This window comes from Salvelinus fontinalis, chromosome 35, assembly GCF_029448725.1.
Source record: "Salvelinus fontinalis isolate EN_2023a chromosome 35, ASM2944872v1, whole genome shotgun sequence".
Lineage (NCBI taxonomy): Eukaryota > Metazoa > Chordata > Actinopteri > Salmoniformes > Salmonidae > Salvelinus > Salvelinus fontinalis.
The window spans coordinates 3,003,863-3,026,950 of record NC_074699.1 but is presented as its reverse complement, the minus strand read 5'-3'; the positions used below and the strand labels follow the sequence as shown (position 1 = coordinate 3,026,950).

Below are 23,088 nucleotides of genomic sequence, written 5' to 3'. Positions count from 1 at the left end.
TCTACGAGGACTCCGCTACGTCATGGGCCCCCGAAACTAAGGACTCAATGCCTCGCAGCCCTACACTCTACTCACCCCTGGCAAGACCCGCGACACCACCTACATGTACCCAGCCTGAGGATGTGTTTGATGGGGTGGTCAGTACTATTTTTGTGGATACCATCAAGGCCTCTGTAGCTACACTTTTAGACTTGGTGATTGGCGACTATATAAGAGAAAAATGCATCGGCTGTGAGATCAATCACCCCAGCCAGCGGCGTCATCCTTGCCTATACGACCCTCCGAGATACTACTTTTTCAATCATTTTGAGGAGCTGGTGAAAAGACTGTGGTCCCGCAGGTTTATACCATCGCTGGTCAGCGCCCTGGAGTCTATGGGTCTTGTGCCGTCTATCCCCAGAGTTTACGGGGTAACCGAGGCCTTCCTACATGAACTGAAGGAGGCAATTTTCATCCACGAGAAACTCAAAGAAATCCGACACACCCTGGTGACCGACAACAAATACCGGGAAGCTGTGGTGGCGGATGTGGTGCTTTTCTGGCTCAATAAATCCCAAGAGACCGAGTGACATTTTGTTATTTAGAGCTATGGGTAACTATGTGTCTACGATGTTGGATCGAATAAATACATTTTTTCTTTTGAGAGACCTTACAAATGTTATGCATCAGATTATTGAAAATAAAGTGAATAATGTATCGTTCTACACGACACACAATACCTGGGCTAATGTCGAGCGTTTGTTGAAAATGGAACAAATCATGAATCATGTACGACATACGGGTGGGAGTTTGCAATGGACACAAATGGTATCAAGAATTGTTGATGAGTCTGAAGAGCTAGAAGTAACTTTGGCTAAGATTTTGCATTATTTGTTTGAACCCCCATTTAATGTGAACGTGTATCATATTTGTTGTTTATATACTTATATATCCGACGTGTGTGTTTTAAAAATTCAGCGGCACAAACCTGTACATCTAAACCAGATATACAGGGTGTTGCATGATGTGATTGTTGAGAAAACTGGGACTTGTATCTTGCAACAAATCCTGAATTGGTTGTATACGTAATACTTGGTGTTAAAAAAATAAAAATTCTCAAACTGAAATGTTGTCGTTATTTGAAAGTTGCTCATTAACGTTATTGTCCCTCAGAGAGGCAACAAGGATGGCTGAACAGCTGTTGAAAAACATTTATTATAATCCCTCTAACCCCGGGTCTTATGGTGGTAAAGAGCGTTTACAGAGAGCAATAGCCGAAGAAACAGGTAGCCTGTTAAGCGATGCTAAAGTGAGTGAGTGGTTATCAGAGCAGGATGCCTATACTCTCCATAAATCTGTAAGAAAACATTTTCCAAGAAATAGAGTTTTTTCTACGCATCCCTTATCCCAATTTCAGGCGGATCTATGCGACATGCAGGCCCTTGCCGATAAAAATGATGGAAATCGCTACATGCTAACGGTTATAGATATTTTCTCTAAAGTAGCCTTTGTAAGGGTTTTAAAAAATAAGAGCGGGGCCGAGGTAACCCGGGCCTTTGACTCGATCTTGAAGGCAGGAGGAGCACCCAATAAAGTGCAGACTGATGGAGGAAAAGAATTCTTCAATAAGACATTTCAGAAGCTGATGAATAAGTATAACATAATACATTTTGCTACAGGCTCGGATTTGAAAGCTTCGGTTGTGGAACGCTTTAATAGGACTTTGAAGGAGCGGATGTGGAGATATTTTACAGCTCACAACACACACCGATATCTCGATATAGTTCAGGATTTAGTAAAGGGGTACAATAACAATTATCATAAGAGTATAAGGATGAAACCGTCTGAGGTGTCTTCTGAAAACTCTTTTCAAGTCTTTAAAAATCTGTATGGTTTGTTCCCCGTTCGCCGTAAGAAAAAAATTAACTTTAAATTCAACGTGGGTGACTTGGTGCGTATATCTAAATTGAGGGGTGTTTTCGACAAAAAATACGAACAAGGTTTTAGCTCGGAGTTGTTTACCGTTACAGAATGTCTGCCACGCATACCCTCTGTCTACAAATTACAAGATTATGACGGGGAGCTTATAGAGGGATCTTTTTATGAAAAGGAATTACAGAAGGTCCAGTTGGGTAAAGACAAAGTCTTTCACGTGGAGGAGATTCTAGATCAGAAGAGAGAAAAGGGTAAAAAATGGTTGCTGGTCCGCTGGAAAAACTGGCCCCAAAAGTTCAACAGTTGGGTATTGGAGCATGATGTGGTGGAGGCAACGGGGATTAACTTAAAACCACAGTCCTGATAACTAGCTCCTCATTCTCGTGTACACAGGAGTGCATCATGGAACACAGCGGCTTCTACCTGACTCTCCCCAGTAATGCGTCTGCACATATATATCGTAATAATCAGAGTTCGAATTATACAACCAATTTTCCAAAGCCTATAGAGTTATCAGAGGCTTGGGAAGTAGGTCTCAGCGAGATTACATACCCCCATAGTTGGTATAATATCAAAGATAAGGACCGTGATTTTTATTGCAAAAAGTTATCGGAACCTGCGAAACTTATTAAGCTTAAAAAAGGTTTCTATAGAACCGTCGACAGGATCGTCTCAGAGTTGAATGAACACCTAACCCTAAACAAGATGGAAATATTCCTATTCTACAATCCAATCCATAAAAGGATACAAATCTCAGGGCCTGCTAACGGGGGTATAAAGACCAGCGGTAATTTATCCTACATGTTGGGGATGGGTCCCAATAAATGGACGTATGTGAAAGATAAATTATTCCCATTCCCTGCGGATATCCATGCAGGCTTTTACAACATATTTGTGTATACCGACATCATAACCTATCAAAGGGTCGGAGACACATGTGTGCCCCTCCTGAGAACAGTTCATATAGACGGAAAGGATGGGGACATCGTCACTGTCAATTATGACAAGCCGCACTACGTACCCGTCAGCAAGAAATATATTGAAAACATTCTGGTTGAGCTTAAAACGGATCAGAACGAAAACATTGAATTTACTTATGGTAAAACGATTGTAAAACTACACTTTAGACCCACCAAAACCTCTCTACATATATAATATTTGGTATTATATTTATAAACATAATACCAAATAAAAGGGTTATGGAGCACCCTCAGCTCGACCCCAACCGTTATGTTTCATACTATGTGGATCAAGTTGGTAATGGACTACCAGGATATCATGGAGCACCGACAATGTATGGTGCGGGGATAGGGGGTATATTTCGTAACCTCTTTAGGATGGTTTTACCGTTTATGAAGAGAGGCTTCAGCATAGCCAAACCACACTTAAAATCCGCGGCTAAAAATATAGTAAGTGAGGTTGTAGCAAATGCTATGACCCGCAGAGCGTCACCAGAGGTGGAGCATCAAGAAGGCTCGGGTCTTATGATATTGTCTCGAAGGCCAAAAAAGAGACCCCCAGGTTTAAGACGCAGGCCTGCACCTAAAAAGCGGAGGTTAACTGTTAAAAGAACCTCAGTAAGTCAAAGACGTGGTAAAGTGAGGAGGTCTGGCCCAAAAAGAATACTAGGAAGTATTTTCTAAAAGAATAAGTGACATGGCTCTTTTACACCGAATGTCCTCTGAAGCTATAAAGACAGAACTCGATCTTTTCACGGCACCGTTAACGCAGCATTCAATAGACAGGTCCAGTTATGTGGAGATAGCCCCCCTCTCGGCTATTACAGATAACGGGCCTATCGAATTTTTCATACCAGGCCACGGTGACAACTATCTGGACCTCAACAACACCTTGGTGCATTTACGTCTAAAAGTGACCAAAAGAGATGGGTCTAATATTGCAGGCGATGCCAAAGTGAGTCTCATTAATTACCCCTTGGCCACCATCTTCTCCCAAGTGGATGTGACTTTGGGTGAACGCCTAATCAGTCAAAGCAGCGCCACATACCCATATAGAGCCATCATGGAGTGTTTGCTAAACTACTCCGAAGACACTCTCAAAACACAATTTAGCGCCGGGTTGTTTAGCAAGGATACTGCAGGAGTCTCTATGGAATCGACAGACCCTTCCACCGGGGCGAACAAAGGCCTGGCGGCACGCGCTCGCTACTGCGCCGAATCTCGAGAGTTTCATTTGCTAGGCCCTATACACTCTGACATTTTCTTTCAAGAACGGTTGCTCCTAAATTCTGTTGATTTAAGATTAAAATTAACCAGGGCCAAGGATGAGTTTTGCCTGATGTCTCCCCAAGACGGGGATTTTAGTTTGAAAGTGTTGGGGGCCACCCTTTTTATTAAAAAAGTGTCTGTATCTCCGGCAGTACGCCTGGGTCACTCACATGCTTTGATGAAAGGAAATGCCCTTTACCCTCTCCAAAGAATTACCATGAAAACCTTTAGCATACCTGTGGGCAGTAGAATCTGCAGTCAAGAAAACCTATTTCTAGGCCCTTTACCTAGATATGTGGTTATAGGTCTGGTTGATCACGCCTCTAATACGGGGAGTTTAGATAAAAACCCCTTTAATTTTCAACACTTCAATGCAGAGTATGTAGCTCTCTGTCAGGACGGACGTCAGGTTCCTGCTAAGGCTTTCCAACCCCAATTTAACAACAACATATCTGTGCGAGAATTTTACAATCTATTCCTGGCCACAGGGAGGCATCTAAAAGATCTCTCTTTGCCTATTGACAGAAATGATTTTGCAGAGGGTTACACTTTGTATGCTTTCAATTTATCACCTGATGATGACACCTCAGGAAATCTGTCTGTGATGTCCCAAGGTAACCTCAGGCTGGAAATGCGTTTCCGTACACCTTTAACCTGTACAGTTAGCATGATTGTTTACGCATGCTCTGATTCAATCTTGGAAGTGAATGCCCGAAGACAGGTCTTAGTGGATTATTATTAAGGACCTTTGAGCAAAGACATGAATACCCAAGAGTTGGAAGGGCTCATGAGCCGCTTGATTGGAAAACAATTTTGTGGAGTGATGGCTTGTGATGAATTACCTATTGAGATATGGCCTGAGAGGCCTGCAATGTTTATTGTCAATACCCATCCTAAACACATGCCTGGTGAACATTGGCTAGCTATGACATTAGAACAGGAAGGTGGAAGAAAAATCTCAACTTTTTTTGATTCCTATGGCTTCCCACCCGGTTTTTCACATTTCCCTAAATCTATTAAAGATTTTTTGACCCTAAACGGTTCAAAGATCTACTACAGCATCAAACAAGTGCAAGATAACCTTTCCACTACATGCGGTCACCACTGTGTATTTTACCTGTGCCAAAGAGCCCGGGGAGTTTCTTTTGAAGATGTTATGTTTCTTTATAAGGATGATTTAAGAAGTAATGATAACTTTGTATCTTGTTTTGTTAGAAAATATCAAAAGTGTTCAAATGTGTGTCGTTTAAGAACACGTAATCAAGGCGTATGCTCACGTCATATGTTTCAAGAATGCCACAAATGTTAAATTGCTTATTTTTCAAATAAAACATTTTATTGAATTTAATCATAGTCATTCAAAAGTCATTTTCAAAAGTCATTTTCAAAAGTCTAACCACGCCGAGAGATCGGGATTAGGAAAAGGTCCTGAGACGTTCATGGGTGTAAATGAGTTAGCATCATCGCTTTCATAGGGGGGAGGTGTCGTTGGGGCATCTTTAGGGGTGCTGTATCTCGTTGAAGGCTTTTGTTTTAAAGCTTGAATCTGTTGACGAAGCTTATGGTTGGGTACACCCGAGAGGGGAATGTTCAGGATTGCCAGGGCCTTAAGAAACTGACGCCAGCCGGGAGGCCTTCGGTCATCAGCAACCTTGTGGGCAGCCGTGGTACTTTTAAGTAAGTCCACCATATGGGAACCCCTAACAACAGCGCCCTGAAGTATAAACTCTCCAGAATCGTTCCAAGCAGCTAATCCCTTTGAGTCTTTTATCTTGTTCATAATGTATTTAACATTCTTCCGGTTACGTAAAGGCACATGTGTCAGTAGGTCATGCATAACTTTATCTTCAAAAGGCATTTGAGCTTCACCAGACATAGGATCTTCACTAGGTAAGAGCGCCGGTACAGGCCTTACCGGGGCCTGGCTATCGTTAGGTTCGACATCTGTTAAAGGGTCCGGTAGGGAAAGTGTTAAATGGTTAGTCTCTCTCTCCCCTTGCTTTACCAGAGTCAAATATCTTTGCATTAGGTTTGTGTATTTTTGGATCTTATCATAAGGGTTCAATCCTTTTCGGTTCAAAACATCCTTCATGGCCGTATCCAAATCATTTTCAGCTGTTTGTCTGATATTTTCAGGACCCTGCATTTGATTTTTAAGTCTATCCAACTCTTGTTGTGGCACCAAGTACATTTTAGTGGCCATCACACCGCGTGTTCAACCCCCACGTCTGGCAGCAATAAGGCTGGTGATGAAGGGCACAGCTATACTGAGTAAAGGTATGAGAAAACCTCCAGACTGTTGTATACTATGTCTTTTCTTTTGAAGACTGGCCCTTTTATTGGCAAAGAGTTTGATCGCGGTCTTTTGTCTCTTTAATTTTTTCAATTGGTTCAGGGTGAGTGGAATGCGCCCTTTGAGAAGATTCAAAGCAATCTCACATAAGGCTAATATGAGATCTGAAGAACAACTACCCAAGATGGCCTTCCGTCCTTTAGCTGTAGACCCAACTAGCCTTGTCAAAAGGGGCAGGTTTCTTTTTAAACGCAGAGACATAGCGTTTACTTTTTAGGAAGGTATGCAGCAGGCCGCTCCCACGGAAACAGACCTGTACGTAGCCTAAGCTGTTCTGGAGTATTTGCTTTTAAATCCACGATTAAATAAGAAAATGGCTCTTTGGTAGCGTCCTCATAGCTCTCCATAAAGTATGATTTCCTTCCAGGGTACATCTGCTGAGCTAGAGTGCTAATTTGCAGTTTGTCTCTAGGATTTTTAAACAATACCATGTAGTTGGCATTCAAGCTAATGGTACGGCTATTTTTACCTTGGTGAAACACATTCTGGACCAAGTAAAGCACGGACAGGTTTCTATGATGAGTATATTGGGTAAAAGCTCTTGCAATTTCTGGATGTTCGCTACCAGCAAATAGCATATCGTCCAAAACAAGCAGATTGTGTATATGTGGGGGGAGAAGTTGATCATCAGACAGAGAATCGGGTATTCCTTCAACAAACTTGATTTTTATTGTCTTCAATAATTCATCATACAGAGGTTGGTAACAGGAATAACACCATACAATATTGTCAGGCTTTTGAGATAACACATGTTCAGAATTCTCTAAAATACTTTTTACAAAAAAAGTTTTACCACTGTTTGATGGGCCTGCAATTAAGGCCGAAAAGGGCAGTTTTAAACGGGGGTCAAAATCCTCGACAGCCGTCATTATATCTTAACCTTTAAGACACACTGGGGCTTGTAGCCTAAGTCAGTAGCCAAAGGGCAATGTGGTACCGTCAGGCAATAGCCGTCTCTTGTCATAGACTACCCTGAATCTTTTAGTGAGTGGGGCGTTTCTTAGATGGAACCCCTTTTTATCCCTCACTATTTTGTTGTAGGAGGTCAAAATCTCCAAGTCACTATTCTTGTCATTTACGAACCCGTCGACCAAGCGCGTGATTGATTCCAAGTTTACACGCGGGGCATTTTCGTAGTTTTGAGTCACGCCTTTGGCTTTCAACACCACGTGATTGTCTTTAGTCCTAAAAGCATAGCTTTTGGGCCCACATGAGGACCATTCTGTGATATGGTCACCCTCGGCGAGTTCACTAGTTAAACCCCCAAGATAGTTGCTAAGTGGGGGGTTCCAATCCCCCGGCTTGCTTACATAGACCACAGAGTCTGTGTCGTGGTAAAGAACCCGCCGCTGAAGCTGTTCCATGAGGGTGTACAGTTCAAGTCGGGCATAGGCTGTGGTAAATGCTGCAAGAAACACATTTACATTACCTGGGGGTAGAACCCACTTTGGGTTGCGCCGCCATTGCACCAAGGCAATGTCTTGACTCAAGAATGAAAAATGTGAAATTTCGTATTGGTCCGAAAAAACAAATTCCAAAAATTCTTCCGGGTCTTTAATGATCGAAGTTGTTAGCATATTGCTTCTCTGCGCTAACTTCCCCCAAAGGGAGTTCAAGTACAATTTCGAAACATTTCTTTTGGTTTTGTTGACCTGTATTCTGTCAGGGTCAAGAAGTATGCCTTCTCTGTCATGGTAGTCTTGAATGTACTTCTCTTTACTTTCTTCATCTGTGACCGATGCTGGATAGCCTGAAGCCATCTGCTTGCATCTCAAGAAGGTCTTGATGTACTCTTTAAAAAGTGTGTCTGATTTCCTGGAAAAGTTCCACACTTCAAAGATTTTGGCCACACGATACCCCTTCTCCAAAGCCTTAGAGAATTCAACGGTGACCCAGACACCCGTCAGGGCTCTTTCTTGATCTGAGTGATCACATGGGTTTTCCTGGTTGTTGTTTTCACAGCATGTGCGACAAAGGGGAAAGAAAAGTTTTCCTTTAGACCCCTTGTAAGGCAGCACAGGTATAAACAGACCCCTAGGAGGGTAGACAGTCGCTTTGATTAAACCAAAATAATTTTGGGGTTCGTCAAAGTCGCTGTGAATAATTTCAGGATGCCCTATAGGATAGCATGAGGAACTCATTACATGAGGATATAGGGATGTAAAATCTACATAGCCTATTGTCTCGTCGGGTTGAGCTACATAACGCAATGTCAAAGCATTGGTCCTGCCTCCAAACAAGGCCTGTCTCGGTTCCAGGGGCTCTGGAGGGTCATATTGGGTAAGGAAGGCCTGAACATGAGGATCCGCCTTTTTCAGGGCTGTCCATTCGTGTTCCCACAAAACCACAACTTTTAACCCGTATGTAGCCTTTAAAGAATTCAGTTTGTCTTGAAACTCTTGGTACATTTCCCCAAAAGTCTTTTGGGTTAGGACACACATGGCCTGGGGGACAAAGCATAATTTACAACCGTGGAAGAAACAACCGTTGTACTCATACACTGTCTCAACACCGTCAATCTGTGTGTATCCATCTACATGGTAAGGCCCAAAAGCCTTCTCGCCCCGATTCAAAGCATGTTGGATAAAAACATTTTTATCCTGGGCTAGGTACTCCAACCATTGAATGGAGCCACTAGAGTAGGCCTTGAATTGTCGTCGGTAGTTGTCTGGCGATGGGATCGCTATAGAGGCTGGAGTTAGATAGTGTGTACGATAGGTTTTCATGCACGCGGATGCAATAGTTGTACAGCTCCAGGGGTCAATGCCTGCATCTTTGATTACCTCTTCTCGGAATCTGAGGCATCCTTCACGTAGTATAACCACGTCATTGTCACAGTATGATTCCATCTCTTTATGAAAATCAAAAGTTCCATGTCTTACTGTCTCGTACCAAGTCATGAATTTCTCACGCTCTTTGGTAGACATTTGATCACAACCGTACATTTCGGGGGCTGGATAAGCTCCTATATAATGTAGATTCTCCTCAGATGTGAAGAAGTGGGGGAAATAGCCTTTGACCGAGTTTTCAAAACCCAAGGCCTCTGGCATTTGAGCCAATCTCATGGGTAAGAAGCTTAAACTGTCAATGTATCTCTGTTTGAAGGCGTGGTCAACAAAACATAAGATTTTACTCCCTTGAGCAATGACACTGGGCGCCACGCCTTGCTGTATCAAAGGGTTCAGAAGCAGATAGGAGTCATAGGCGCGCGCATTGTGTGCTATAAACGTGAAGTTTCTGTACTGGGCCTTTCTAAAATGTATTAGAAAGAGTCGGGCGCAATCGGGCCCCTCGGCCGACCACTTTTCACCGTTGAAAGTCATGGTAGATACAAAAATAGGCAAGTGAACCCCTGATTGCTGATTTGTCTCAAAATCATAAAAAACATATTTCTCTGTATGTTCATCTTCAGCCAGGGGCTGAATGTAGCACTCATGTGGTACTTCTTGAACAACTTCTGCGTCTCTGCTTTTCAAGGGCCCTTTACAGATTGGGCAATGTATGATTCCACAAACATGGGGTTTAGGGCTGTCTATTTTAAGGTTGTAATTGCAATGGCATTTTGGACATTTCTTGTTAATGTCACAAATGCTTACAGATTTACAGGCCTTGGGGTGCCATGTTTCAGTTTTGTGTTTTTCGTAACAGTAGGCTGAACGACATGTGCGGTGACAATCCTCACAGGGTGTCAAGTTTAGCGGTTGCATAGGGCAATGTTTATCCAGACATACTGAACAGTTATAACGGCACGAGTGCCCCCCCTTGCGGGTGTATCCGGTATGACAGGCTGGACAGACATATGGGGCGCCTAAAAATGCTGTGATGTTAGTTACGGCATAGTAATGCTCATTTTGCACATAAAAGTACATAGTCTTAGGGTGTGGCTCTTGTATATTTTGGAACTTCAGGAGCGCGTCATTAGCCCTGCTGTGGTACAAAACCACAATCTTGATATTCAGAAAGTTTTCAAATTTGCCTATGTCTGAGAAAGCCACAGCATCCTGTATACCTAAACCCACAGCCTTTTGTAGCTCTTGAGCTTTCTGTAACGCTTCGCGCTCTGTACATCCTGGGCTGAGTAAGTGGGCCAAACCTATGGCAAAGCATAGCTTATTACCATGATTGTGAACGATTATGAGGTAGGCCTTTTTATTGCTTATGATTTCGGACTGCATCAGGCTATCGAGTTTACGTCTCTGCCCGCCGCCTCCTTGGGGTGGCCGGACTAATTGTACTACAAGTTCGAGGGTCCTATCTGCTAGCACGTTTAAATTTGACTGAACAAGGCGTTCTAGCAGGTTAACAAATTGTTCAAGATCTGCTTCACCCCTATTTAAAATAAGCGACACACGGCTCTGCAGACTGTCTCCTAAAATTTCCAACTGTAAGGTATCCCTTGGTTGGCTATAAGCTCTAACTCTATCTACCAGTTCATTCAAAGTGTCCATAAGCATTACGTAAAACACAGCATATTCCCGAATCTGACCCCCCCATGCGAAATTGAAAAACTGTCGAACCTCAATATTGTGGAATTTATTTCGATACAAAACATGTTCACTGCGATCAAGACCATCCCCATCCTGATTTGCTAGACAATCGTCCAACTGTTCAAAAACATCGTATTGGGTTTCAGACTCTTCAGACATGGGTGTTAAAGGCTGGCTTAGAGGTGTAGGTGGTGCAGAATTAAACCTAGGGCTTTCGTTCTGTACATTGTGATCAAGACCTTCCCGATCCAGATTTGATAGACATTTGTTCAGCTGTTCAAAAACATCGTATTGGGTTTCCTCTTCGAACAAGGGTGTTAAAGGATGGCTTAGAGGTGTAGGGGGTGCAGAATTAAACCTTGGGCTCTCGTTCATCTGGGTAATTAAAGATATGATTGATTCGGGTATCTGTGATAACCTGTTTTCATCTGCAGACCCTGACTCATTCATACGTGTAATAATTTCAATGAGTTCGGAGGGAATCTGGGATAATAGGTTTTCATCTATAGCCCCTATGTCAATTAGCCCAGAATCATTCATATGGTTAATTATATCTTGGAGCTCTGTAGGGATTTCCGCTAAGAGGGTTTCAATTGTCTCGCTTAGGTCTATAGGGGGCGCCATTTCTCTACTTAAGGATGTGTGTGCTTGTGTTTTTTTACATATGTGTTTTTTAACGGAGGTATTTGCTTGTTTTAACCCTACTGTTGTTTAACATGCGGGGAAGCTCTCTACGCCAGAATGACACATCCTGATTGTATTGATGTTCGAATAGAATACCCATACGACGTTGAAGTAAAGCCTTTCGTGATTTTAAACCCTGTGTAAAAGCCTTGAAAAGCACGGCTTGGTCTATTTCACAAGAGGCTTTTGCCCCACCAGAATTGGCCGCTTCAATAAGGTTGGCCACTTCACAGAACATCAAATCGTCTACCTCAGAAATGTCATTTAAAACTTTGAAATCATCAGGCTTCGCTGTTCTGGTGACTGGGGTCTTTGGCGCCTCCTCGGGATCTAGATGTGTAGCTTCTTGGAGGTCTTTATAAGCAGGCGAGGAGTCTGCATTAAAAATAATACATACAGAAAAATAGGTTATTAACCCTAAAATATGTTTGATAAAAATGTAAAATACATTTCAGATATAAGCCTATATATTAACAATACATTAATTAAATACCTCGGCTTTTTTGAAGAGGGCTGTTCTGAAGAAGCTCTGAGAACTCGGGAACATGTCTTTGGGCAACCCTAATTATAGCATCTGCCTGGTCTGTAGCTTGTGAGCCTGAAATTTAAAAAAAAACAGCATTAGTCCATGTTTAAACATATTCAGGCATAAAAATAAAATATATATAAATGATAATTGATTCATACCTTGTCCTTGTAACGCTGTCTCGTGAATACCCTCCCAGTAGTATTGTTCGGGTGAAGCGGACCTGTGGATCTGGGCCCTGATTGTCCGTTGGTGTTTAATAGGGGGCGTCCAGCGGTCCTGGGTCAGGGGAGTTGACAGGCCGTTTAAAATCTCTGTTTGAGGCTTGTGTGTAAATACATCCTGGGAGTAGGGCACAATTGTCTCGTAGGCATATCCTTCACAGAAACCGTGTAGACTCCCTATGGCACCCGTTCTAGGAGGTATTTCCGCTGTAAACACATAAAATAACTTTTAATATAAGATGCCGACACTTTTTGTTTTTAAGGTATAAATATTCTTACGTAATTCTTGAATCTTACTTACTACAATTCAGGGTCGGCGTTGGGATGTAAACAATTTGTTCCGGAGACCCTACGACCGGTTCGAGTTCAGTTATATCTCGGAGAATCTGAGTGAAGGTTTGAGAATCTAAAAAAAACATTAGATAATATTAAAGCTCTAATCATTTTAGCTAATATTGACATTTTATACGTTAAGAATCCGGGCCCTAAGGCCTGTTTAATATTTCTATAACATACAACGTTTTCAAACAATTCCCAAGAACAAACAAATCTAATATATAGCATATGTAAATATTTATTTCAAGAACTAACCTTGAGAAATATCCATCAGGAGGGTATTTACCAGATCTTTTTTAACGGGGTCCGTCCGATAACTATTCCTGGGGGGAATGCTGTAGGGTAAATGCGCGAAAACGATGCTAACAGGGGGACCTGTTTTGCTTAGCTTTTGTAGCCGTCGGACTCTAGTGGTGTCGTATTTTTTCGCGCTAAAACCGCCTAAAAAGTTATCTTTGAAACCTAAGGCATGTGGTTCAAACACCAGCCATTTGGTTCAAACATAGGGTATTGGGTGGCGTCTAAACATTAGGTATCTTTTGATATTCTAAAATCTCCGGGGGCTAGCATCTAGATGCTGGGGGGTGTGGAGGTCTCGACAGGGCTGGGCTGAATGACTTTTAGACATCTGTTTGGCCTGATAGTGTAAACCCTGGTTTCAAACGACCCCCCCATGCATAGAGAGAGAGAGCCTTGAGCGCAGATGCAAGGGTATTTTTTTAACAAACACCTCGCCCCCCTTTTTCTGTTTTTGAAACACACACACACCCACACACACACACACACAGCCACTACAGCACAAGCACGCCCATACGCGCGCACATTGCGCAAGTTTTTTTCTCAGGGACAGACTGCGCTAAGAGTGAACAAACGCGAGAGTTCATAACGTGGTGAGATTCTGTTTTTAAAAACCATTTTATTTCATTCAAAATATTTAGTACATACATTTTTATAGCCTTACATTCTTAAGGTATTTTACGAAGCCTTTCTTACAGATCCAGGGATCTGATGCAACCACCCCCCATTGTCAGTGTCCAGTTGGTCATCAAAATGCCGGGATCTCTTGCCAGGCTCATCAACACTTGGTAATTTTCCACTCCAGGGGTACATTCTACGTCGGGCCCTTTGGTCCTGGCTATGTCTCAAGAAAAGTCGAGGCCAGCGCCTTAACTGTTCGCGATTTTTGAAGAGAATGTCCAGCTTATTCATAAGTGTTATGAAAATTGGATAATCAATCCATTTAAAACTAAACACAGGAATAAAAAAGTTGACATCTTTGCATGCTCTGGATGCTACTGGAGAATTGACAGACTTTGTAGCATTACCCGCATCATAAACTTCACAGGCTAAAATTGTCACTTTGTTGTCCGGGTTATAGTCCATTGAAGCAATTCTTAGAGCCTTGAGATCACTGCGGCCGAGGACCTGTTCTTCCAACGCATAGCCTGGCACAGCTGTGCCACTCAGGACCTGTTCAATTTTACAAAGAGCCAGCCTGATGTTTAGCCATTCTCTCATGCCCAGAGCAGGAGAAAAACTCCCAGGTTTTGCCTGATAAATGGGTTTGGGGCCACTGGCGTTGAAGATCTTTACCGTAGAATCCTCCGGCTGGAATATGTAAGACATATGGCCCTCACTCGTACCCAAAAATCCTTTAAAACATTCTGGAGCTTCACACAGAACTTCCTCAATGCTTTGTTCACTGGGTTCATGACAAGCCGAGCATAACATACCATAAATTGACATGTGTGTCATTTTTGTTTAATATTCAGGGGGTTTATCTTGTACAATCTTAAACATGCATTGTTTTGGGGCTTTATAAGGCTTCTGCAAAGCCAGCCTCTTTGAAATGTTCATTAACAACCCCCAACACTAGACATCCAGGAACAGTTTGACATGACACCTGGTCACTTACTTACCCCAAAAAGCCCCCCCTCTAACCTATGGGCATGCCCCCCTTTCTACAAACCATTGGGGCATCAATCACTACATAGGGTCATAAATCATGATCTTTTTCTGATTTACGACATTGACAACTTGACACTTACCCCAAAGACCCCCACCCCGGCCAGGATGTCCTGACCGGAAGCCCAAATATGGGCAGGCCTGCTACAACAGGACATAGGGTCATAAATCATTACATAGGGTCATAAATCAGGCTGGGGTCATAAATCATTACCGGTTGACCTGACAACTGGACCCTTACCCAAAGACCCCCACCTAACCATCAGAATGCCCTGACAGGCAACCACTTAGGTTCACATAGCGGTCACATAGGCTCACATAGGACCACATAGGGTCATCCATCAAATCTGGACGTGTGACATCTACTTTAATCTCTCTCACATCTACACAGTACATACAAAAAAAACGTGACTGGGATAGCACAAAGTCAGACAGATTTCTATTGTCTATTCCTCCTGGGTTATCTGATCACCATTGCTTTTAGTTGTGTGTCGTTGCTGTGTTCATAGGTTGTCACCTGCTGCATATTACGCCCAGCGGATGATTCAGTACTTATCTCGGCGGGACAGCATTCGCCAACGATCACTGCGCTACCAGAGCCGACTGCGGCCTCTCTCATCCACCTCGGATAGCCCAGGAAGCAACTCTTCCCCCTCCGTTGAGAGCAACGAGGCGGACTTTGAGGAGTTTGAGTGAGTCGTCTTCAACCTACAACATCCAATGCCTTTTTGTATCCCTTGACACTTGTTTATGAAGACATTTACAGAACACATTATGATGAAACATCCTATAATTGTCAAGAGCTTTGGGATTTATTCCACAAGAAGCACTATTAATGGAATTATTTGCATGAAACCATACCATAGCGGAATGCTGTGCTTTTCTGTCCCCAGAGGGGAGGCACCATTGCCAATGGGTGAGAGAAATTAATTCCCTCCATTATGTCTCCACACACCCTCTGTATGATCTGGAACGCATAATGACTGTCTAACAAAGCAGCAGCAGAAAAACCCTCCTACCAAAATAACTTGCATATCGAATGCCAGATGCGTGGCTCTCAAAGGTTGAATTTGTGATGGTGCAGGGAGATGGTGTTGCTTGCAGGACCATGATCCACCAGGGTCAGTGATTTGTAACATTCAATGCTCCCAGGACTTATTTGAGGGCATCAGTCTTCTCGGGCCTCTGCAGACTTTGTACTGTAGCATCTTTGGCTGAATGAGGTCAAAGGAATTCCCCTGGTGCTATTCCTCTCCAGCAATTAAGGACATATTATTTATAATGATAAGAACTGTTTGTCAGAATGATCAACTAAGTTATTCGTCGCTCTATCAACTTTTTTAGAATGCCTTTTATTGTCCTTTGGGTTGTATTCCGAGTTACATGAAACCAGCTGGGACATATTCCTGGAGCATGTAAACGGTCCAATGTTGCTAGTTATAACTGGGTCATTGCATGGTGTGGCATCAGCTCCACATCAGTGGAGACAGTGTCTGTTCTCTTCAGACAAGATTAGACATGTGCTGCCACCCTCTCGTTCATTATTGAACCTGATGGGATTCAGGGAATTATAACAAGACAACATCCCCTTATCCCCCATTCCAGATTTAGGCTTCTGCTAGCCAATTGTTTTATGATTGGTGTGGATCAGAAAACTTTGTAGCCATAGTGATTGCAAGTAACAGTATGGGGGGATGGCTCCATGCAGCACAGACACAAGGCTGTTGTTAGTTGAAGAGAGGGGGGGGGGTCTCAGATTTCTGGGGGTATGACGTTTCTCAACTCTCAGTAATGAGCGATTGTCACCTTTTTTAAAAAAAACAAAGTTTGCGGTACAGTAAGTCTTTGAGATGCGGAGCCTCGTGCACGTTGGCCATTTTGCTGTCCGTGCTAGTACCGCTGGAAAGTTTTTATGACATTCATTCAATCTACAGTTAGATTGAGCAATTACACGGCTAACTATGAGACATATTTACAGTTAGCTATATAGCTAATGTGTTTTGATTTCCACTTGGCGAATTAGCCACAGATGAATTAGCCTACGTAGGCAAATGGATCTCTATTAAACGGAAAAAATCGGGAGAAGTCTGGAGCCCTATTGTGACAGTGAAATATAGCAACAGTCTATTTTCCTCAATAAAGCACTGCGGATGGCTTTATAAGATTATCATTTTTTCAATAGCGCTGGTGCGACCAGCACTGTCTGAGCGGGGTCTTTCTGGAGCAGGATGCTACAGGTGATTTTTAAAAATAATTTAAAAAACAATTAATTCTTAACACAATACACACTATTGATAGGTGTTTTGTTTGATTTTCACAAAATCAAATATTTTAACGTGCAGAATAACTGAGGACAGATTTTCACTTTTTCTTTAATAAACTGGTCATGTGCCAGTTGCACAATGAAAAGACATGGCCTTTATAGCCAGACAAACACTATGGCGCTTTTGGAATGATGTTAAGAATTCACTCACTGTAATGGAACCAGCAAACAGTGAAAGTAAACCTAGATTACAGTGCTGTGAAAACATACAGTAGCAGTCTGACTATAGATGAATCTGCTCCCCTTGAGAACTGCACAGAACGACAACGCTTGGTATTTTAAAGGGGTGTACTGAGGAAATCATTTTAGAGCTGTAGCCTAATTCTCTTCCAAACCCTCGACCTGTTTCGTAACATGCTGATCCGAGAGAGATGAGAGTGCAGCGGTGACACTGTGGCCTGTTTCCACGGAAAGTATCTATCACTAGGCCATTTCTTAGCTCTCCTTTCTTCTCATCTCCTTTCCTAAAGGAATTGTGGATTCATCGAAATAATTTCGCTTGCGAAGAATGAGGCTGGACATTTATTCAACTTACTTATGGGTGCACCTTGTCCACATTTTTTTGTTTGTAGTTTGTTTTAGAGATGAAACGGTATGAAAATGTCATATAGTGAACAAAATTATCACGGGTATCAGTATTATCTCGCGGTATTGTTAAAATGTGCTGGAAATGTTCAGAAAGTACTGATGCACGCACTGAAATAATTTCACCAAATTTTATATTGAAAATAAAAATAAAATGAGCGGCACTATGAATTTTTTGTGTGCATAAACATTAAAATAATAACATTAACATTAAAGATGACACCATGTGGCCATGAGAGTTAAAAGTTTCCCTAGTGCAGGTTTTAATGAACAGAACCTTAAGTAAGCAAATCAAACGTGGATGTAAAAGCAACACAAGTAAAGCAATGTGCATGTAAGAACAATACAACCATATGTAAACACATCCAATGTGCAGGTAAGAACAATACAACCATATGTAAACACATCCAATGTGCATGTAAGAACAATACAACCATATGTAAACACATCCAATGTGCAGGTAAGAACAATACAACCATATGTAAACACATCCAATGTGCATGTAAGAACAATACAACCATATGTAAACACATCCAATGTGCAGGTAAGAACAATACAACCATATGTAAACACATCCAATGTGCAGGTGTTGACATTAAAATAACACAAAATATGTAAACAAATCAAATGAACAGCACTGATTGTATGTCCGTTCTCTCCTTCATAAAGAAATCAGGTGCTGCTGGCCTAACATCCTGTATGGATGCATCTTTGTTCATTGAAATGAAATGTAAAATGTAAAAATGTCAGCATATTTACTTTGTCAGGTTTAAGTAGTGATCTGCGTGGGGAGACGATGTGCCCGCTAGCACTGCATGTTCTGCAGACAGGGTGACCATCTTCGATTAAGTTTCCCTCAACACTCTTGCAAAACCCAAAATACGACCACACTTCAGATTTGATCCTCTTAGAAGACTGAAAAATCTCCCGAGCGCCGTCACTGCCTTCTGCCATGTTTTCACACAAAACAAAACCCACGTTGCATGCTGCGCCCGCGTCAGACTGTTGCTAACTTTGGTTGATGCTTGACAGTATTTACCGTGAGTTTTTCAAACCGCGGTAATCGAGCACAGTTTTAATGACAATAAAAATTTGAAATGTTAATATCAACCGGCGGGAATTTTACCGTGGTTTATTGTGAAACCGGTAACCGTTTCATCCCTAGTCTGTTTGCAAGTTTATGAAGTCCTCCTCGACCAGGTAACTATTACATTATGTACTGGACATTTATAACATGGCCCGCAAAATAGGTTTACTTTAGACTTGAGCGTCATACATAGAATTAAGTTATAAGGCCAGTCAGCCACAGAGTATCATTACAGTGGGGAGCAAACAACATTTTGCCATTATTAAAATACAGTTCTGGGTGACTGATGTGAGATGGGGCATCTTCAAAGCCAAAATTAGACCTCACCAATTTGGTTCATGAATTATTCCGCCAACCTGACTGCCCGACTTAGAAATTCATTGCTGAGGGTATATGAGTGTTGGCACATTTCATATCAGTTATTGAAATATATATTTATGAAAGCATGTCTATTTCCGGCCTGCTTTCCGATTAGAGTACTTTCAGAGGCTCCGGGTTCGTCGGGTTTTCTCACTCTCGCGTCCTTCACATTGTCTCAGTTTTCAAGAAGTGTAAAGCAAATTCTGAATGTGAAACGTCCAGTGGATCACACAGAAGCCGCGTCCTCTCAGCTGATACTCTACTCTGATGGAAATATGATGCATATTTAACTCCTCCTGGGGTCGGCGAATAAATTACAGCAACCAATGTTCCTGTAATGGCACAGTCTTCCTTTGCAAGGTCAGATATTTACATTGGAGTCATTTTAACAGATGCTCTTAGTCAGAGCGACAAACAGGAGCCATTAGGGTTACGCGCCTTGCTCAAGGGCACGTCGACAGATTTTTCACCTTGTCTGCTCAGGGATCTGAACGAGCTACCTTTCGGCTACTGGCCCAACGGTCTTTAACCGCTAGGCTACATGCCGTCCTGGTTCTATACAGTGTCTCCTTGGCCTGGAAATATTTAGCCTTTGTTTTTCCTCCTTTGAATGTGTCCAGATTAGATTATACTGTGTTGTGAAAAGGGGCCCACTTACTAGCAGTTTTTCAAACCTGTTAATGGAGAAACATTGGAGCCATAAATAGCCATCTTTATGCATTGCAGCATTTTCAAACTTTTGCGAATCTTCTCTGGAGTTTCTGTTTGGCTGCTTGGTTTTTGAGGCTGCTGGATGATCGCAAGCAGTACTGCAACTTTCTCCCTTTGTTCTGGGGCTCAAGCTCAAGCCAATAATAAGTTAGGCTAACATCAAACTTTTAAGTGAGCCTGCACTATATAGTGAGTCCAGCTACTCACAGGTCTCTCAGTTAAGCTCAGTTAAGAGGGTTTTAATTTTTCTTTGTATGTGTTTGTCTGTTATCTCCCTCCCTCTCTGTCCGTCTGTCTGTCTTCGCAGGGATAACGGTGATCGCGCCAGACACAGGGCTCCGCGCAACGCTCGTATGTCTGCCCCCTCGCTTGGCAGATTTGTTCCCCGGTGGGTGGCCCTGATATGATTAATTGATTGATTGTTTTATTGGGGAAAAGGTGCACGGAGTACAACCCAAGGGATAACACGTTAAAGCGATTCCACTGGTTTCCCTGATGGAATACACACAATGCAGAGCAAACAAACAAAAACAGCCATCCCTACAATAAAAAAACAGCTTCACACAGCATACAATAAATACATAACAACAAAAAAAGAAAAGAAACAGAAAAACAAAAACAGAAAATAGTCAACCTATTCAATCTCATCATTTGTCCTCCTGGACTCTGAATACATTATACTTATTGGCTCTTCATATTCCAATGGATGTTTTTTGGCCAATGATATGAGCAGGCAATGACATAACGGGAATCTGTGTCCCGAGGATTAGTATACAGAAAATGTTTTACATATTCTCCAACTTTTGCTAAAGTTTGATTTGAATCGGTCTACCCAAAACCAGGGGTGAGTATTAGCACAATCATACAGCACAATTTTAAAATTATTTCTTTGAACCTTTATTTATCTAGGCAAGTCAGTTAAAAACAAATTCTTATTTTCAATGACGGCCTAGGAACAGTGGGTTAACTGCCTTGTTCAGGGGCAGAACGACAGATTTTTACCTTGTCAGCTCGGGGGATTCGATCTTGCAACCTTTTGGTTACTAGTCCAACTCTCTAAACACTAGGCTACCCTCATCAGTTTGTGCAACAATGTAGAGTCGGGTAAGGCTTTTATAAAAACTTACCTGTGCTTTTTAGTCCCCTATTACGCGACAGAGATGGTCTCCAATTTTCTCATATCTTAATTATGGGGTGAGCAAACTGTCAGTTGTTGTGTGATTTCTATATAACGTGATGCTACTCTCTTTCTTCAAGGAGGTTCCTACTGCCTGAGTATCTGCCATATGCTGGCATCTTCCACCATGAGAGGGGCCAGCCTGGCCTGGCCACCCATTCTTCTGTCAACAGGGTCCTAGCAGGTAGGCAGAGTTATCCCTCGTGTTTTCATCTTGTGTTTCTGTTTTGGAAACTAGGCTGCTAGCAGAGCTGGCATTCCAGTAATATTTCAGATCACGTTGGTGCTTTAGGATCTGGCTGCCCACACAATGTACCATTTTCGGGATGGATGAGCAGTTCAGCCACTCATGAGTGTTAGTGCAGCAGCACAGGTAAGTGTTTGCGAAGAGGGCCTCTGCGTAATGACTGCCCTGTGCTCTCCACCCACGCTTTTGGAGCAAAATCCACATGCTCCAGTGGTATCGATGTGGACGTTGCAGATAATGAATTCGTCGACGAGAGCGCTTCAGAACCTCTTTTTTTTCCCCTGCCCGCCCACACTCTTGCAAACATGCTGGAACGCCCACACCAGCCCCAAAGAGCGAACTTATCAAACTACCCCCCCCTCCCATGCTTTTGCATTATGAATGGTTTCTGACTCCTCATACCCAAAGGTAGAACGCGTTCACAGGTCATGTCAAACCAGGGCAAATAGTCCCGCTCACCTTTTGCTTCCGTTGGCTGACAATGACCGATAGTCACAGTGAGACATTAGAGGAGAGTGCTGCTGTGGCTGCATGGTGTTCTTTCTCATTGTACTGTATCACCGACATTGTGTGTGTCTTGCCCACCGCTGAAACCTCCTACGCACACCAAATGTTTTACAATTAGTGTTTCCTTTCAACTTCAATGAAAAATTCTTACATTTGTGTGTGTGTGTGTGTGTGTGTGTGTGTGACGTCTGTGTGTGTGTGTGTGTGTGACGTCTAGTTAATAAACAGAGAAATTACATCAGGGTTTTATGCCTGTTGAGTCAGGAGTTCTCCGCCCAGCCCTCCATTTGCTTCCTACGCTGATTGCTGTGCCACCTGCGTTGGTGATGGTTTGTAATGTTGCTCTTGAAATGCCACAGCTGCGCACGCAGTGTTTAACTTTAAATGACCTTTCACAGCCATTCAGCATAGCTCGTTCATAGATGGCCTAGTCTTCTTTTGTTTTTGCTGTGTAAATGTAGTGAAAATTGAGAACTGGCTTTGTCACCAGCAGAGGACAGTAATGACCATATGCTTGTATATGTGTATGAGCCTTTATGTAAGAGATATAAATGCAAATCTTTAATCATTCCAAAAATAAATAATGCTAGTGCACATTTATATAACTGCCAGTTATCTGGAAGGGTTTTGTCTTTTAGGGGTTCACTGTTCATTTTTGTGATATAAAAAGTGCATTTTAAACATTTAACTTTTAATTGAAACATTTAACTTGCATAAAGACATGAGGTACAGTGCACACGTCATTCAGAGTTTGAGAGACAATTGAGCAGCTCAACCGGGTCGAGGCTATGCCCCTTCTCATCTTGGTGGCCAATCAGTGTCTGAGCAGAAAGAGAATTTGTAAATGGAGAAGGTGACCTGCGATGACATCTCATTGTCACCCCAAAGGTCAGGAGAGAAGGGAACAGACAGGCTGATATTATCTGCTCAGACTGTAACCCAGAGTGAACCCACTGCAATTACCAATCCCAGTGGAGAAGGACCATGGAGAAGGACAATCATGGAGTGGACAGAGAGGGTTGTTGGTTCAGGCAGCACACAAAATGGAAATGATCTGATAGAACACAGACAACGGTTGTTCAGAATATTTTGGCAATTTTTTTATTTTTTTATTTTTTTTATCCCCTTTTCTCCCCAATTTTCGTGGTATCCAATCGCTAGTAATTACTATCTTGTCTCATCGCTACAACTCCCGTACGGGCTCGGGAGAGACGAAGGTCGAAAGCCATGCGTCCTCCGAAGCACAACCCAACCAAGCCGCACTGCTTCTTTAACACAGCGCGCCTCCAACCCGGAAGCCAGCCGCACCAATGTGTCGGAGGAAACACCGTGCACCTGGCCCCCTTGGTTAGCGCGCACTGCGCCCGGCCCGCC

The 23,088-nt window shown here is 42.6% G+C and overlaps 2 protein-coding genes across 11 annotated transcripts in view; one reads left to right on the top strand and one right to left on the bottom strand.

Annotated features, from left to right (window-relative positions):
- Positions 1-23,088, top strand: part of LOC129834232 (muscarinic acetylcholine receptor M4-like) — a 184,079-nt gene that overhangs the window by 32,436 nt on the left and 128,555 nt on the right. For 6 of the 10 annotated variants that reach the window (XM_055899003.1, XM_055899004.1, XM_055899002.1 and 3 more), the window contains 3 exons: positions 15,227-15,409; positions 20,091-20,171; positions 21,041-21,144. In XM_055899003.1, coding sequence (XP_055754978.1) covers positions 15,227-15,409; positions 20,091-20,171; positions 21,041-21,144 — 368 coding nt within the window. Of the gene's footprint in view, positions 1-15,201; positions 15,410-20,090; positions 20,172-21,040; positions 21,145-23,088 lie in introns of all 10 variants that reach the window. The other 4 variants (XM_055899010.1, XM_055899009.1, XM_055899005.1 and 1 more) reach the window with 2 other exon arrangements.
- On the bottom strand, positions 9,780-13,072 carry LOC129834237 (uncharacterized). The gene is made up of 5 exons (XM_055899021.1): positions 13,008-13,072; positions 12,718-12,822; positions 12,354-12,623; positions 12,160-12,264; positions 9,780-12,041 (listed from the first exon to the last, which is right to left on the bottom strand). Exons 1-5 carry the CDS (start codon positions 13,021-13,023, stop codon positions 11,656-11,658), a joined length of 882 nt encoding a protein of 293 aa, XP_055754996.1. The 5' UTR covers positions 13,024-13,072; the 3' UTR covers positions 9,780-11,655.